Source organism: Solanum pennellii, chromosome 2, assembly GCF_001406875.1.
Source record: "Solanum pennellii chromosome 2, SPENNV200".
In the NCBI taxonomy this organism is placed as follows: domain Eukaryota; kingdom Viridiplantae; phylum Streptophyta; class Magnoliopsida; order Solanales; family Solanaceae; genus Solanum; species Solanum pennellii.
The window spans coordinates 34514821-34533537 of NC_028638.1; the positions used below are offsets into that span (position 1 = coordinate 34514821).

Below are 18717 nucleotides of genomic sequence, written 5' to 3' on the forward strand. Positions count from 1 at the left end.
CACTGAGTGTACCAGATATAAGCAACATCCTTCAATTGGTATGATGCCAACTCAACCCGATCATTTCCAGTGACTTGCATTACCTCAAAGATCTTCTTGATCTCATCTAAGAAATTTTGAGAATCCTCATTAGCTTGCGATCCTAAGAACTCATGCGGATTCATTATAACAACTTCACGGACCCTTGCTGCTATTGGTTAGTCATAATCTGAGCCAACATTTGTAAGGAATTTTTGAACTCAGCATTGGAGACTTCTTGATCTGGGACTAGAGGAGTTGCGTTCGCATTCTTGGCATTCTCATTCCTAGCGTTAGCTTTACGAGGAGGCATGATCTGAAAAGTAGAATGTAAAGTTAGAATTGAATAAGATGATACCTCACGCACGATAATAGTAACAAGAAAGTGAAGTTTTCCTAAAACACTTTGTAGCCTCCCTCTCACTAGATGTGGTGCACTTCACACCCATGACAAGGACTCTATTTAGTGCGGTTTTTTAGACATCTTGGGACTCTTCAACCTAGTGCGTTGATACCGAGTTTTTTCACGCCCCGAGCAACCCCCGAGACGTAGACACAGAACCTAGGACCACAAGTGAACCCAAGCTAACCCTGATGGTACGATCATGAGCATACTAAAGATAATAAACTGAATGCGCAAGCTAAATCATACTTTAAACTGAAAAGATGGGGAATACCCATAATCTATTACGGAGATATTTGAAAACGATGAGTTTAATACAAAAGAAATACCAACTCAATACTAAGCTGAAACTAACTATGTCAGAAAATAGCCTCTAAACTGGACTAGAAATACTTGGACAAGCCCCAGCTAAATCTAGCAAAAACTGAAACTAAATGACTAAAATACTGAAAAAGAAGATCATGACTATTGTTCTCGGAGAATGAGGACTCACCATTGAATCTGTTGAACTGGAGATTAGGAAATTGATCTATGCGTGATCTGGATGCTGAGAACCTAAACCTACATCACGAGAAGATGTAGCATGTATGCGTCTGTACTTGAAAGGTACTGAGCATGTAGGATAGAATAACGCTGAAATAAAACATAACTGAACAAGCTCAAAAGCAATATAATGATCTGAACATGATATACTGAATTCTGAGTTAACGGATGCAATGACCAATTTATAACATGCTGAAACTGAATACTGAATTTATTGATAAATGGTCAATGCAAGAGAGTCTGACTAATCTGTGGGAGATACTAATAATCGATAATAAAACCACATGAGTTAAATGTGGAGTCCGATGTATACGCCCTATCGAGAGGACCCAATATACCCTGTCAAAGGTATAAAGGCATGCTGGTGCGATCACTAAGCTGATTGCCCACAGAGGGGACTTACAACCTACTTGGCTTGGGTACGCTGAACCCTAATCCAACTCGGTATTATTCTACTCCCATGAATTAATATAGTTAACTGATTATGTCTGAATTTTCTATAAATAGTGGATAGCTCAAAACTGAACATGCAAACTGAGAATGCAATAATTAATCTGGTAATTATGCATTTATGACTGAAACATGTATATCTGAAGTAACTGAAATATCTGACCTAGCATGTGTAATTCAAGAACTAAAGAAATACATAGCTAGGAGTTCTGAAATTCATGCAATAAACTAACTAATAACATGATAATATGATTTGTAACATATAACTAATAATTTCATGAAGTTCTGTTGAAGTTTTAGAAACCCTAAGTCTAATCATGATATGAAATCAAGAATCTGACTGAAAACTAGGGACCCAATGGGTGAAAGGAACCCACTAGTGAAATCCCACATACTTGATGATGAAATTCGCGGAGAAATATTCAGATTTTGGGGCTGGAACTGTTGGAACCTTGTTGCATTCTTCAACTGGGGTTCTTGACCTTTTTCTCCTTTCTTGCTTCTAATTTTTCTATGTTTTTATTAATGACTTGACTTAGGGTAAGTTTTAGTTATGTTTCTAGGCTTAAACTGACTAAAATCTGATAATTTAGGGTCAAAACAACGTATCTTAGGGCTTAAATGAAGTGGGAAAAGACTAAAAGACTCCTGGGTAAAGTGTTGTCGGACCAAACGCCGACCAGGACTGACGGTCCGTCGTTTGGTCCGTAGGTTGGGCGTGTTCGACAGGCCTTTACTAAAACAGGCATAAATTTTTACTCAAAGGTCGGATTTTTGCAAGGTCGGTGGATATGGAAAGCTAATGCAATTATATATCTATGGGTAGGTCATGGGACACCTAATTCATTTGTGCTAAGAGTTATGAACATTTGAAGTTGACCCAACTGCACTTCCCGCTTAACTGCCTGCTAATTCCAACCTACGGTCAAACCTACGGACCGTGGGTCCACCTACGGACCGTGCTGGTCATCCGTGGATCTTGTCCAAAAAGTGGGTGAATGGGGTCTTAATTGACGGTCATAGATTACGGACCGTAGTCTGACCTACGGACCGTAGGTCCGTCCGTCAACCAAGACTTAACCAAATATTTCTAGGCTGAGATTTTGGGGGTTTCTGATCTCATTGACAAATGTGCCAGACGGACCACGGGTCACTCTACAATTCATCGATTTCCCCGTTGGTTGCACTTGTAGATTTTCTGAAGAGCTGGTTTTTGGTCTGTTTCGGATACGGGATGTTACAAACCTGATAAACTAAAGAGTAGGTCCAGAATAGTTGTTCATTTAGGCTATGCAATTACTCAAAAAGGTTACTTGATATATGATCTGACTTCTCATGTTTTCTCTGTACACAAAGATGTAATATTCAAGGAAGATATATTTCCATTCAAATTACAAAATCAAAAACATACACCTCTGTTTAGAATCACTGGTTTAAATGATGGACAATCATCACATCAGTTGATTATTATTGACCAGGATCAAGGAATAGGTTCAGCTGAGGAGGTCCCTACAGAAACCAATAATTCTGCACCTAATATAAATCAAGTTCCTGAACCAGGTCCACTTGTGATATAAGAAGAAAACAGAAGATCTACAAGGGGAAAGAAACCACCACTATGTATGAAAGACTTTGTATCTCTCCATGCTACACATACCCCATATTCTTTGGACAAATACCTATCATATGATCATCTAAATCATTCATATCAATCATATCTGACTAAGATTCCTGCAATATTGAACATGTTAACTACAAAGAAGTTGTTTCTGATCCTAAGCGGGTAGAGTCGATGCAATCTGAGAGTGACGCACTTCAAAATAATCATACATGGGAGGTACTTATTCTTCCAAAAGGAAAGGTGCCTATAGGTTGCAAATGGATCTATAAAATCAAATATAAGAGCACAGGTGAAATAGAGAGGTATAAGGCAAGACTAGTAACAAAGGGTTACAACCAAAAGAAAGGAATTGATTATGACGAGACATTCAGTCCAGTGGTGATGATGAAGACTGTGAGAACAGAACTAACAATTGCAGCTCAAAGGCAATGGCATATCCATCAAATAGATGTATTCAATGCTTTTCTACAAGGGGACCTACCTAATGAAATTTATATGGATCTTCCTCAGGGATTTAAGAGTCAGGGGAGAATAAAGTTTATAGACTCACTAAATCACTCTATGGACTAAAGCAAGCCCCAAGACAATGGAATGCTAAACTATCTCAGGCACTACTCAAATTTGAGTTCAAACAAAGTGAACATGATCACTCCTTGTTCATGAAGAAGACAACAACAGACATGGTTCTGGTTCTTGTTTATGTGGATGACATGCTAGTCACTGGAAGTAATTTGCGCCTAATTGAAGAAACAAAGGATCATTTGAAGCAAGCTTTCAAGATGAAAGACTTAGGAGAGTTAAGGTACTTTCTGGGAATTGAATTTGCAAGATCAAAGCAAGGTATTCTAATGCATCAAAGAAAGTATGCACTAGAATTAATTTCTGAAACTGGTCTAAGTGCATCTAAACCAGTTGGAACTCCAATTGACACCACCTCAAAATTGACTACTAAACAGTATGATGAAGAGCGACAGATGACAGAACCTGATCCACTAACTGATCAGGAGCTTATCAAAGGATAGTTGGCAAATTACTATACTTAACTATGACAAGACCTGACATCTCCTATGGTGTTTAGGCATTAAGTCAATTTATACAACAACCTAAGAAGTCGCATATGACTACATCATTAAGGATTGTGAGATATGTGAAGAACCAACAAGGGCAAGATCTAATATTGTCCAGCTACTCAAATAATACTAATAACTGGTTACTTTGTTCAATATGAAGGGTCAATAGTGGCATGGAAGTCAAAGAAACAAACAACTGTCTTTAGAAGCTCAGCTGAAGCTGAATACAGGAGCATTGCTACCACTTTAACAGACATTATATGGCTGAAAGGTTTAATGAAGGAGCTTGAGATTGAAGTTTCACTACCTATCAACATACATACTGATAGCAAATCTGTTATACAACTTGCAGTCAATAGAGTCTATCATAAAAGAACAAAACACATTGAGATTGATTGTCACTTTATAAGAGAAAAAATCACACAAGGATTAGTATCTACCAATTACATTTTGATACAAGATCAACCAGCTGATCTTCTTACTAAAGGACTTACAAAAGTGCAACTGCAACATCTCAGCTCCAAGTTAGGAGTTCTGAACATCTTTTCACTTCCTAGCTTGAGGGGGAGTGTTGAGAATGAGTACAACAAAGAAGAACCAAATACATGAATCTGGTTCTTATATATGTTCCCTAAACAATGTTACTCTGTAACCTACTTTTTCAATAATTAGTTAGCTAGTTAGTTACGAATAAGTATAAGTTTGTTAGAATTAGAAAATATAACTACTCAATAATTTTGAAATAACAAATATTCTTTTCTCTACTCTTCTTCTTCTTCTTCTTCTTCTTCTTCCATATCTTCTTCTTCTTTATCTTCTTCTTGTTCACTTTACATACAAATCTACAAATTGAAACTAGGTCTTGCCAAGTAATACTCTAAAGCCTAACTATATAATAATAATCCCAGGCTGCAACCTAACCTTCATTGTTTCCAAACTTAACTTGACCCATCATCACACAACCATTGCCATTAATTTCTGATCACTCCCCCTTGTCCCCTTAATCCATTTTATTAAAATAAAATAATAACACAAATAAGGAACCGAACACTAGTGATTGAAATAATTTGCAGAATGAAATATTTCCATTCCACTCATCAGTGATCATTGGGGAGTCCATCTAGTGGATAAAGAAAGTTTGAAAAACTAAATTTCATATGAAAACCAAATTAGGGTACATGACAACTATACATCCAATTAATTTACTAGATGGTAAAGTTAGTTTCATCATTTAGACAGAATATGTTGTAATAGTTTAGCTAATTCTCATTCATTATTTAGAAAGAGATGTTCTTTTTTCGCCTTATATATTGTAAATTGTAATAGGGCGTTATTTGCTTTGTGTATTTTGTCAATACCATCATCCAAACAACTTTTTCAGATTTGTGTAATATAATAATTATATCTATTTTCTTTTGCTATTTATTGTAACTAGGAAACTAAGTCGCGCTACATGCGGTAATGAAATACTTCTAATATTATTTTGTTTTCTTAAATAAAGTTATGATACTATTAATGTTTTTAATGATTTTTTCGATCTTCAAATCCAAATAAATTATATTACAGATTCAACTACGTAAATTTGTAATTTGAGTTAAACAGCAAAACAAATCCTTTAATACCATCTAATATACCTATTCTTTTATGTTAGAGTTGTTATTATTCAAAAAAATTATAAACTATGTATCCATTTGAATACGTTCTTGTATAGAATTATGACATGATAATAAAAAGAATAATAGATTTAACAGAAAAAAATTGAAGGAATATATACATTTTATAGTAGATAAATAAAACAAAGGTTTACACTCATTGGTGCAAGGATGAGCCAAAAACATGTTTTCACTAAAATTATGTTATTCTATAGGATAAATGCATAAAATGTAGAACTAACATGCAATTAGCATAGAATATAATAGATCTACGAATGAAAAGGGGGATAATTTCATACACTTTTCTTTGAATTTGGCTTTTTAAAATGGTTTGAATTCGACTTATAACACTCGCCTCTTAAAATTGACGATATTATACTTCTCTTATTTTAATCTTATTGTAATACTTTTTTTAACCTACTAAATATCTCAACTATATGTTTGAACTTATTTGTCCCTTAAAGAAACTCAATAATCCCGTTGAAAGAATTTTTTAAGTAGCATTACACATATGGATGAAATTTTCGTCTAATTTCTTTAAAAGAAAATGTTTGATAAAGTGAAAAGACAAAAAATAGTTCATCTCCCTAAAGAGAGTACCATTAAAACCCTTGCCTGAAATTCCTTGGTTTCAGTCTATTTCATTAACCAAATGATCAAACAACATAAAAATGAAACAAATAATAAACTAAACTACAATTTCTTATCTTTGTTTTCTTATCTTTGTAAATAAACATATATGTAAGGATGAAAAATGAAATACAAATTGACGGAATAGTACAAGAGTGGTATTAAAATTAATGGCAGTACAATAACAAAATTGACAATCCAATAAGCGTTCCCTTATTATAACTTAAACCTACTGATAAATTAAGATTACAATGAACTCTTCAAGAACCCAAATTAGGTGGAAAGAGTGAGTAAGAAAGTAAAGATTTGCACTAGTAAGAACATAGTTAGGAATACTTATCGAGACACTTTTTTATTTCTTATATGTGAAGCAAAAACACATAAACTTATTATTGTTTGATAATTAAAATAAATTATAATATTTATTACAGCTCATAAATTACAAAAACCTTTTATCTATTTACGTTTTCTACTTAAATGACATATCTCCTCAAGTACTCCTTTCTAGAATTCTCTTCATTATCTATACATTTAGTTTCAAAATATAATGACTTTAAATTTTAGTTCAAATTAAATTTACAATGTAGAAAGTTCATTATTAAAAAAATGTAGTGCTTTTATCAAAAAAAAAAAAAGTAAAAGAAACAAATTTTCAAAACTCAAACTCTATATATATTTGTTAAAGATAATTTTGAGAAGTACCTAAAACTCAGTGAACAGAAGGGCCCCTTTTTAATTAGAGCAACTTTCACACACATATATATAGCAATCATCAAAATCAATATTTGTATGTTATAACTAATCTGTATAATTGTGCTCAATAGCAAACATAAATATGTATATTTCGCTATACATATACAAAAGAAAGCAGTTGTATAATTTCGTTATACATATACAAAAGAAAGAAGTATAATCTGCTTTGGTATGCATATACAAAAGATCAATTGTGTAATTTGTGTTCGTATTAAGCGAGAAAGAGATAAAGACAAAAGAAAATTATATATATATATATANTGAGAGAGGCGAGGGAAAGAACGACTGTGACGAGTGAGATTCACCTGGAGATGGAGAAATAACAATAATTTATCATAAGTACAATTAAATCAAACAATGATTATAACAATAAATTTTTCCGAAGATAAGGCTACAGATAAAATGTCGTTTCATAATAGGGTAACTTTCACATATAACAAACAAAAAATTCATATTTTTATGCTATAGCAAAGTTTGTATAATTGTGCTCCATAGCAAACATAAAAACTTTATAATTCGCTATACATATACAATTGTATAATTCGCTGGCCTAAATTGTATAATTCGCTGGCCTATTTCGCTGCAATTGTGTAATTCGCTATCCTATTTCACTGCAATTGTATAATGCACAATTGTATAATTCGTTGCCTATTTCGCTGCAATATTTGTATAAAATTTATTTTGCATACAATTGAATCGAAGTAAAATGTATGGATATTGCATAAATATAAGTGTATAGGAAGAAGATATATGTTTTTCTCTCGCTTTATACAAAAACAAAAACACAATATATACACTTCTGTTGTATAAAGCGAGAGAAAAACATATATCTTCTTCCTATACACTTATATTTATGCAATATCCATACATTTTACTTCGATTCAATTGTATGCAAAATAAATTTTATACAAATATTGCAGCGAAATAGGCAACGAATTATACAATTGTGCATTATACAATTGCAGTGAAATACAATTTTCTCTCGCTTTATACAACAGAAGTGTATATATTGTGTTTTTGTTTTTGTATAAAGCGAGAGAAAAACATATATCTTCTTCCTATACACTTATATTTATGCAATATCCATACATTTTACTTCGATTCAATTGTATGCAAAATAAATTTTATACAAATATTGCAGCGAAATAGGCAACGAATTATACAATTGTGCATTATACAATTGCAGTGAAATACAATTTTCTCTCGCTTTATACAACAGAAGTGTATATATTGTGTTTTTGTTTTTGTATAAAGCGAGAGAAAAACATATATCTTCTTCCTATACACTTATATTTATGCAATATCCATACATTTTACTTCGATTCAATTGTATGCAAAATAAATTTTATACAAATATTGCAGCGAAATAGGCAACGAATTATACAATTGTGCATTATACAATTGCAGTGAAATACAATTTTCTCTCGCTTTATACAACAGAAGTGTATATATTGTGTTTTTGTTTTTGTATAAAGCGAGAGAAAAACATATATCTTCTTCCTATACACTTATATTTATGCAATATCCATACATTTTACTTCGATTCAATTGTATGCAAAATAAATTTTATACAAATATTGCAGCGAAATAGGCAACGAATTATACAATTGTGCATTATACAATTGCAGTGAAATACAATTTTCTCTCGCTTTATACAACAGAAGTGTATATATTGTGTTTTTGTTTTTGTATAAAGCGAGAGAAAAACATATATCTTCTTCCTATACACTTATATTTATGCAATATCCATACATTTTACTTCGATTCAATTGTATGCAAAATAAATTTTATACAAATATTGCAGCGAAATAGGCAACGAATTATACAATTGTGCATTATACAATTGCAGTGAAATACAATTTTCTCTCGCTTTATACAACAGAAGTGTATATATTGTGTTTTTGTTTTTGTATAAAGCGAGAGAAAAACATATATCTTCTTCCTATACACTTATATTTATGCAATATCCATACATTTTACTTCGATTCAATTGTATGCAAAATAAATTTTATACAAATATTGCAGCGAAATAGGCAACGAATTATACAATTGTGCATTATACAATTGCAGTGAAATACAATTTTCTCTCGCTTTATACAACAGAAGTGTATATATTGTGTTTTTGTTTTTGTATAAAGCGAGAGAAAAACATATATCTTCTTCCTATACACTTATATTTATGCAATATCCATACATTTTACTTCGATTCAATTGTATGCAAAATAAATTTTATACAAATATTGCAGCGAAATAGGCAACGAATTATACAATTGTGCATTATACAATTGCAGTGAAATACAATTTTCTCTCGCTTTATACAACAGAAGTGTATATATTGTGTTTTTGTTTTTGTATAAAGCGAGAGAAAAACATATATCTTCTTCCTATACACTTATATTTATGCAATATCCATACATTTTACTTCGATTCAATTGTATGCAAAATAAATTTTATACAAATATTGCAGCGAAATAGGCAACGAATTATACAATTGTGCATTATACAATTGCAGTGAAATACAATTTTCTCTCGCTTTATACAACAGAAGTGTATATATTGTGTTTTTGTTTTTGTATAAAGCGAGAGAAAAACATATATCTTCTTCCTATACACTTATATTTATGCAATATCCATACATTTTACTTCGATTCAATTGTATGCAAAATAAATTTTATACAAATATTGCAGCGAAATAGGCAACGAATTATACAATTGTGCATTATACAATTGCAGTGAAATACAATTTTCTCTCGCTTTATACAACAGAAGTGTATATATTGTGTTTTTGTTTTTGTATAAAGCGAGAGAAAAACATATATCTTCTTCCTATACACTTATATTTATGCAATATCCATACATTTTACTTCGATTCAATTGTATGCAAAATAAATTTTATACAAATATTGCAGCGAAATAGGCAACGAATTATACAATTGTGCATTATACAATTGCAGTGAAATACAATTTTCTCTCGCTTTATACAAAACAGAAACACAATTTATACACTTCTGTGTATAAAGCGAGAGAGGCGAGCAGAGGGAGAGTGGCGAGCTAGATTTTTGGGAGAGAGGCGACTGACAAACTTTGGCTAACGTTTGCTATGGAGCACAATTAAATCAAATCGTAGCTACTCCATTTATTTTAGATTATTAGTTTGCTATTATATATAATTCCTTCATAGTATGCACTTAATGCGATGCACAATATCTAAAGCCTACAAAGAAGTAATTAAAATGTATTTTAAAATGTGCTTTCATGTATGATGGGTTACGTGGAATTAAGATATATTTTAAAATATATTGTTCACTCTCATGTCATATTGATGATAAAAGTTTTAATCATAATAAAAGCAATTTAAATATTAGAATACAATACACAGCAACATATAAATATTTATATACAAAAAGCAATTTAAATATTAGAATACAATATAGAGCAACATATAAAGATTTATATACTAAATAAGTCACCTCATTATTACACATTGAGCAATTTTTAATATAATTATGTGTTACATCGTTTAAAATATTCCATTCTTAATAAATTGATAAAAATATTTAATTACTTTAAATATTTTCCTTATAAATCAATTAAACATTTTGAATATGTACACAATTAAATTTTAATAACTTAAATGAGTAATATTCACGTGCAAAGCACGTTCTCGAAACTAGTAAATATATATGAGTTTCTAAACATTGGTGGTGAAAAAGTGAATACAGAAAGTATTGGGGGTGGCAGTGTAATTTCTTAAAATTATAAAATGAAGAAGGTGTGATCCATCAGAATACTTATAAACAGAATTTCCCTCCCAAAAGTTGTAAACCGCCATTAACAAACTTTGCAGTTGAGCTTCATCGCCCATAGAATTTCCACAGAATTTGCAGTTGAGCTTCATCAGCTTTCCAAAATCCATCATTGACCATGGAACAAGTTTCTACTCGTCTACAAGATCTAAAATACACCATTGAAGCACTTTCTACGCATCTAAACCATCTAAAATCCACCACTGAAGAAGTTTCTACTATTCTGAAAGATCTAAAATCTGCCATTGAAGAAGTTTCTACTCATCAAAAAGATCTAAAATCTTCCATTGAAGATGTTTTTACTCATCTAAATGAATCCAATTCATCATTGAAGATGAGCACTCCAACTGAAGAGGTTTCTAGGGAGAAAGGACAAGTCTCTGCTGATCTAAAATCCAACATTGAACAAGTTTCTACTCATCTAAAAGAATCCAACTACGAAGATTGGGTTCCAATTATGACTCAACTGCTGGAATGCCTTTGTGATTTTTGCGATCAGCGTTTTCCGTCAACCACACAACGGAAAATTTCTGAAATTGAGAATGAACGGAATATTTCTGAAATTGAACATCAAATTGATTGTTGCATTGAACTCCTTGACTCCATTCCTAAAGGTATGGATAATGCAGAAGAAGAAAAAAAAATGCATTCAATTTAATTTATCGTTTAAGTGGTATGAATTCGTGCAGAGAACAGGGAATTAAATCATGACGATGCGATGTTCGAGTATCTAAAAGGAAGGTTTTATAATGCAATTCCTGATGTTTACAATGAGAAAGCAGAGCATCATCTCACAAAGGCGGTAAGTAAAAATAAAAACTTACATATTTGAATTTGTGTTTGGTTTCTTCTTGATGTTAATTTTATCTAACAGACTGCACTGAAGTCTTTATGGCTGGAAGCTTGGGATTGCCTCGGCCTCTGCTAGGCCAAGAAAGGGGACTATCTTAGAGCTAGAGACTGCTACAAGATTGTCCTTAAATTTGTTAGATTTCGCTGCTTCTCCAGTTCTTAAGTTTTCCATTTTCCAAACTTCAAATTCTCCCTTCATTTAATGGATTCTTCCTCTTTTATTTTCTGTTAGGATAAAGAAAATCTTGGAGTTTTACGTCGAAGGACAGATCTTGAAATGAGAACTGCAATATGTGAGTGTAATTTTTCTGTTATTCCTCATTAATATCAAACAGTTTATTTATATATACAGTAGAAAACATACAAAATACTAGCCGCTGCTGCTGATCTGTTCATCTGATTGTATATCTATTTCATAGTATCTGAAAATCCAGCCCCGCACCTTAAAAGTTGTATCAAATATGCCGGAAAGACACTCGCTCTGGATCGCATGGATGGAGGTTGTTTATGTAAGAATCTGAACAAAATCTATCTAAAAGAGGAACTGCTTTAATCACTCATATTGTGTCATAAGCATTCCGTGCTTTAGCACTCTCAGCTTTGCCAATTTACTATAGTCAAGAAGTAGCATACAACTACAAGTGTATGGTATGCCAAGTGTCCTGCTTTACTATAAAGTGTATGTTATAATTGAGCTTTACTATAAAGTGTATCTGCACACAGTTTTAGCTATAATAAACATTTTGATAAATCCAATTTTCAAGTCCTTCACTGAACTTCATTTGGGTGGTAGATACCTTAGGGCGTGCCTATATGGAATACTTTTTTGTGAGTAAAGGAATGGATCGCAATAAGCTTCGACTGGCATTACAGGCATTTGAAAATGCTGTAAGTAGTTCTTTCAACCTTGTCTCTGTACATTTATTTCTCCTTATTTTAACATGAAATATATGTGGAAAGGTCTTCTGATTTCCTACCCTATTTCAGAAAGAAATCCCAACAGAAAAGTCAAATGCACAACTTGTAATCCACTGTAGCGTGGTAAGTTGTTGAAAAGAACAATTGATTTTCACTTATGAACTGTTGTATCATATATAGGATCTTTCAAAACACAAGGTTCTCAATTGTTTCTAATTATCACCTCTTATTTTTATGATGGTGTTCTTAAAAAACAAGAGTTAGAAAAAACAAAAAGAAAGAAAAAGAAAGACAAGAGACCATGTATCAAGTGGTACACTGCACCATGCAGCAAAGGAAGGATATAGGTTTGCAATTTCTTGTGTGGATCACAGAAACACCTTCTGTCATCGATTCCGTGTTGGGGAAATTTAATATTTGTTTTCTCAGGTGAATAGATTTCTCGAGAACTACACGATGTGCCTAAAGGGATTCTCAGATGCTGCATCAATGGATCCTGCTAGTGGTGCTTTCTATGAAAAGCAAGTGACGATTAAGCTTCTTGACAAATTTCAAGGATTACTTCAGGTAAGATTATGACATTGTGGTTATTTTATATAAAGCATGCATAAGTGGTACTATGATCCATTGCATTAAGAACGGCTTGGTTGACGACATTAGAATCATAAGGGAAGTGAGTATGATCAAATGTTCATTTTTCCCAAGAGGTATTTAAGGAGTCACACTCCCTGCAATTCAACATCTGACCTGTCCAACTCCCAACATGTCAAAGTGGAGTGTTTGATGTGTTCACACGTACCTGTCACTAGTATGGAACTTTAGCCTGTTTAAACACTGATTTCATCGTCAGATTACCAAGGAATGCTTTCTGTTTCCAGCTATAACATAATGTATGATGGGGTAGTCCTTTAAGATAGCATCCAAGATAACCAGTCAATATCTACAAAGTTCTGCTCTGACAACCTTTAGGTAACAAGTTCTAATAATAGCTAGGGGGAATAAACATGAAATTTGGTTTTATGGTATGACAGGAAAAACACCAAAACATAGTCATGCATTTCTATGGTTTGTAAACTTGTCTTAATGTGTAGGTTTGCGGCGCAATTGATTGGGTGAATCTTTGAATATTGTCAAACAAGTAGAGGCTAGGAAACTGCAATAGGCAGCTAAGATTAGTTGCTAAGTCAGTAATACTATTTGTAACTATGTAGTTACTATCCTTTTCACTTACTACAACGACAAAAACAACATGCTCACTGAAATCCCAATTTATTTGTTCAATGAGTTAACTGAGCCCCTCCTGTATTGACTGAACAGTGCACATTTTTAGTTGTTTATTCTTCTTTAATTTCTTCTTTAAACAGGAAAACTATGACATAGTCTTGAAAATATAATGCCTTAACATTCTCAATTGTTAAATGTTTTTGTTCTATTGAAGCTGTTAAGACATTATGAATGAGATTGTAAAGGATGCATTTAAATTATGTGATCCTGCTTTTCAGGGTAAGCGTAATGACAAGAATAAGGGGAAGAGTAAGGGAAAGAGTCAAGGAAAGAACAAGAGAAAGTGTAATGGAATGGATGGAGGTTGTTTATGTAAGACTCAGAACATGATCTATTTAAAAGAGGTCCTGCTTTAATCACCTGTTTACCTATTTGTTGAGGTAATGTGCTTTCTGGTAGTGAATCCTCCATACAAAAGAGCAACCGTGGATCTCTTAACTGAAGGCCCTAACAATTGGAGGGCGGTTGTAGCAGAAGTACAGTGCTTAGTTGAATATGCATATCGAGGTTTATTGTAAGTTACTTCATCTTGGAGAAACCCACACGAGTTGATCATTTTCTGAATTTCCTTTAAAAGTGAAAATTTTGTTTCTGCAGTCCTACTTTATGCTTAAATACTTATTTCTCAATGTGTATTCTTATTCTACAGATACTATGTGCTCTGTGACTCTGATGAGAACAGTTTTATACTTACAATGTTCAACACAAAGGAGAAAGAAGTAAGCACTACTTTATGTTGTTTAATATTTCTTGGTACATTTATCCATTAAGATCTTACTTCCTAGAAAAAAGTGGTCTAGTGAAGTATATTATCTAAGAGAAACTGAGATAAGAAAATCAAACAAATAAATTTCAGATATTGACACGTTGGTCTGCTGCTAAACTGCTGCAGCACTACCTACATGCCTAAAAAATAAGCGAAGGATCTTTCTTATCCAAGGACTGCTGTTAAGGATCTTTGTAAAATAAAATGTTTAATGTTATATTTTTAGAGGGTTGGATTGAATGGGCGGGGGTCATTAAATGGATATATAATATTTTATTTTTAAAATTTTGGTTAATAATTAAAATTTCATGTCACTGAATTTTAATTGAAAAACAATTAAATAGGTTGAGTGACTTTCTGTGCAAAGAAATCATAATTGAGTGACTTTTTGAGTTAAAAATGAAAGTTGAGTGACTTTCTGCGCAAAGAAATTATAATTGAGTGACTTTTTGAGTTGAAAATGAAAGTTGAGTGACATTCTGCGCAAAGAAAATATAATTGAGTGACTTTTGAGTTGAAAATGAAAGTTGAGTGACTTTCTGTGAAAACAATTGATAGTTGAGTGACCATCAAAGTTATCAACTCCATAAACTAAGCTTCTTTTAGGAAAAGCATGCTCGATGAAAAGTTGATGCTGCAAGGACAAAAAGAAACAAAAAGGAAAAGAAGTGAAAAATGACATAGGAACTAGATTTTCATATCATTACTTAACAAAGTACTCTTTTTGACAGATTAAACAAGGAGATCAGGTCACACTACTGGATCCCATTTGCAAATTTGTTGACTTTGAATGGGAAGGAAAGGTAAACTCGTTATAATATCTATGGTACTTCAGATGCAATGCTATTAAAAATTTCAGTTTTCCTTCTATATCACGTTTTTTTTTTCTTGTAAGCACCACATATTAGATGTGTTCTATTAGTTTATATCCCTTTATTTTGTGTAAAGACTCCACCTTATAACACGTCAAGGCAGGGTGTACTTGAGCCTTAAGCAGTGGTAATTTGGTGTCAATAGTATGGTAAAATTGACAAGTTTACCAATAGGGAGTTAATCTGCCCTTTTCTTGGTATTAACTGATTGGAAGCAGAGCGATCTTCCCTAAACAGAGAGATGAAGCCAATTTTTTGCTATATCTGAATCAAATAACCAACAAGTTTCCGAATGAATTAAGGTGGCTACTTTTGGCATGTGAGTAATTGGATGAAAAATGATATTGTCAATCATTTGCCTTGCTCGTGTGATTTAAAATAATCTGCCAGCCAAAATTTGTCACTCCTCGCTAATACATTGTTATTTCTACTGCAGCACTATGAATTCAAGTCTGTGCGAGTTAATCTTCTGGAACAAGTCCTTGTAAATGGAAATCCCCTGCGTAAGAAAAGGCGAAAAGCTTCTACAAGAAGTTAGAATTGCCCTGCATAATTCTGCCACTTTCAAACCAATATCATACACTCTTGTCTATTACTTGCAGATATGTGAACTCGTAACGAGATAAATTCTACTGCCCATGTATTTTTTTTTTCCAAATGTGAAAATTCCATTTCGATATATTTTTTCGACATTAGACATTGATGACTAGTATGAAGTTAAACTTGTGTTCACTTTGTAGTTCTTCGGTCAAATCCTATTTTTCAGTTTGTACTTTGTAGTCCTGTCCTGCTATGTCTTGCACTACTGTCTTTTAACTCAAATACATGGATCTGCAAGGATAAAATAACATTTCTTTTCTGTTAATAATAAAATACATGTTGTTCTTTGCTTCAATAATATTGACGACCGATGAATGGAAAATAAAATGTATTTTTGGTAAATAAGCTCATAATTTAGGTAGAAGTTGATTGTAGAGTCCAACTTACCTTATACTACTTGGAGAGCCGCTTTAAATTAGAGTTACAGTTGAATAAGGCTTAACTTGTATAGCACCAAATTAGAGTTACCCTTAAATATGGCTTAAATTTTATTATAAAGCAATCATAATTAAAAAAAAAAACAAAAAAACTATCAGCAACATGGATGGCCGCTCAAATATCCCCTATTTGTCTGAAGATATTGTCAACTCGATCTTGTTAAAGCTTCCTGTGAAATCCCTTTCACGATTCAAAAGTTGCTGCAAATCATGGCATTGTTGTATTGATGACGCCGACTTTATCAAGTCACATCTACGTAACTCATCTGTTAATATTAGTGGTCAAAAATTTTTCTTGGTTCGTTTTATTCCATCTCTACGTACGGGACCAACACCCAAATATGAATTTATGTCAACGGAAGCATCAATTAATGCTGATTCAAAAGTTGTGTATCTGAATATCCCAGAATTCTGTTTTAACTATTTATGTTTACAAGTGTTTTCATGTAGTGGTTTGGTCTTAACGACGTCATACAATCCTGGCTATAGCATGACATTATTCAATCCTGCAATTGGAAAATACAAACTCATTCCGAATTCTCTGAATAAAAATCGTTGTTTGACGACATCTCCAATATTTGGTTTTGCCTATGATTTTGTGGCTGAAGATTACAAGGTTATATGTGCACATTGCTTGACAAACAAATACTTCAACGTTGCTGAAGTATACTCTATTAAAAATCAATGTTGGAGAACAATTCACAATACTTTTCCTGCTTCTCACCGGTTCCTAGACGATGATCAAGTTTCATTAAACGGTGTCATTCACAGGATGTCATTGAAAAGGGCAGTTATATCATTCCATGTAGTAGATGAAAAATTTATTGTAACGCCAGTGCCAAAAACATATGGGGAAATGCCGACATTACATGCATTGGGTGATGGCGTTTGTGTTTTTACAACGGTTGGCAAGGAAAATTTGATTTGGTCGTTGGAGAAAGATAGGTGGAATTGTATCAACAAGTTTCCTACTTTACACTCACTCCTTGGAATGCCTATATGGTCAGATCTTAATTCCTTCCCAGCAGGTATCTTCCTATTTGTTAATGAGAACGGGAACATACTATGGAGAAAGAATGATTGTTCTTTTATTGAGTATGACCTGCGAAAAAATGAATATACTGAATTTAAATCACCACAAATTCCTAATTTCGGGAGAATTAAGACTTTGTATGTGGAAAGTTTAGTTTCCTTGAAGATTTCATGGGATTGAAAAAATTCTAACTGTAGAGTTTCTAGGTAGCAATTTCTAGTTGTATTAATAGAAAAATATTAATGCTTAAATTCTTTATTAACCAAGTTATATTCAAAGTTGATTTATCTTATTATTCTAGAGAGATATTTGATTTTATTAACTTAGACTTATATCAAATAGGAGTTAATATCTCCTAATATCATTCAACTTAAAGAATTCATCTAGTAAAGTCAATAAATTTTATTTTATATCAATAAAATCATTCAACTTATGTCTTGATATTAATAAAATCATTCAACTTTAATAACTTTATTTAGTTAAGTCATCGAACCATTTTTTATATAAATAAAATGGGATAATGCACAAGTACCCCCTCAACCTATGCTCGAAATCTCAGAGACACACTTATACTATACTAAGGTCCTATTACCCCCCCTAAACTTATTTTATTAATAATTTTCTACCCCTTTTCGGCCTACGTGGCACTATCTTGTGGGCCCAACGCTGGTTGACTTTTTCTTTCAAGCTAGTGACACGTAGGTCGAAAAGGGATAGAAAATTACTTATAAAGTAAGTTCAGGGGGTAATAGGACCTTAATATAGTATAAGTGTGTCTCTGGGATTTCGGGCATAGGTTGAGGGGTACTTGTACATTTTCCCAAATAAAATTATTCAATTTATGCCTTTATATCCATCAAATCACTCAACTAATTTTATTATTAAAAAAATTGACATGGCAAAATAACTATATAAATATTCAAGAATAAATTTAATTAGTAAAATAAATATTAATATAATATTATTATGCACTTAAAATTGATATCAGGTTGAACGTCACCTTACAAAT

At 32.5% G+C, this 18717-nt stretch overlaps 1 protein-coding gene and 1 pseudogene across 1 annotated transcript; both read left to right on the top strand.

Annotated features, from left to right (window-relative positions):
* Nucleotides 1–2543: 2543 nt before the first annotated feature.
* LOC107009921 lies at nt 2544–16270 on the top strand (annotated as a pseudogene).
* A 508-nt stretch (nt 16271–16778) lies between these two features.
* Nucleotides 16779–17888, top strand: LOC107009922 (F-box/kelch-repeat protein At3g23880-like). The gene has a single exon (XM_015209221.1). The coding sequence runs from the start codon at nt 16779–16781 to the stop codon at nt 17886–17888; it is 1110 nt and encodes a 369-aa protein (XP_015064707.1).
* Nucleotides 17889–18717: the final 829 nt, after the last annotated feature.

Coding starts and splice junctions, on each gene's coding strand:
- LOC107009922 (XM_015209221.1), top strand. CDS start 16,779: ATGGATGGCCGCTCAAATATCCCCTATTTGTCTGAAGATATTGTCAAC.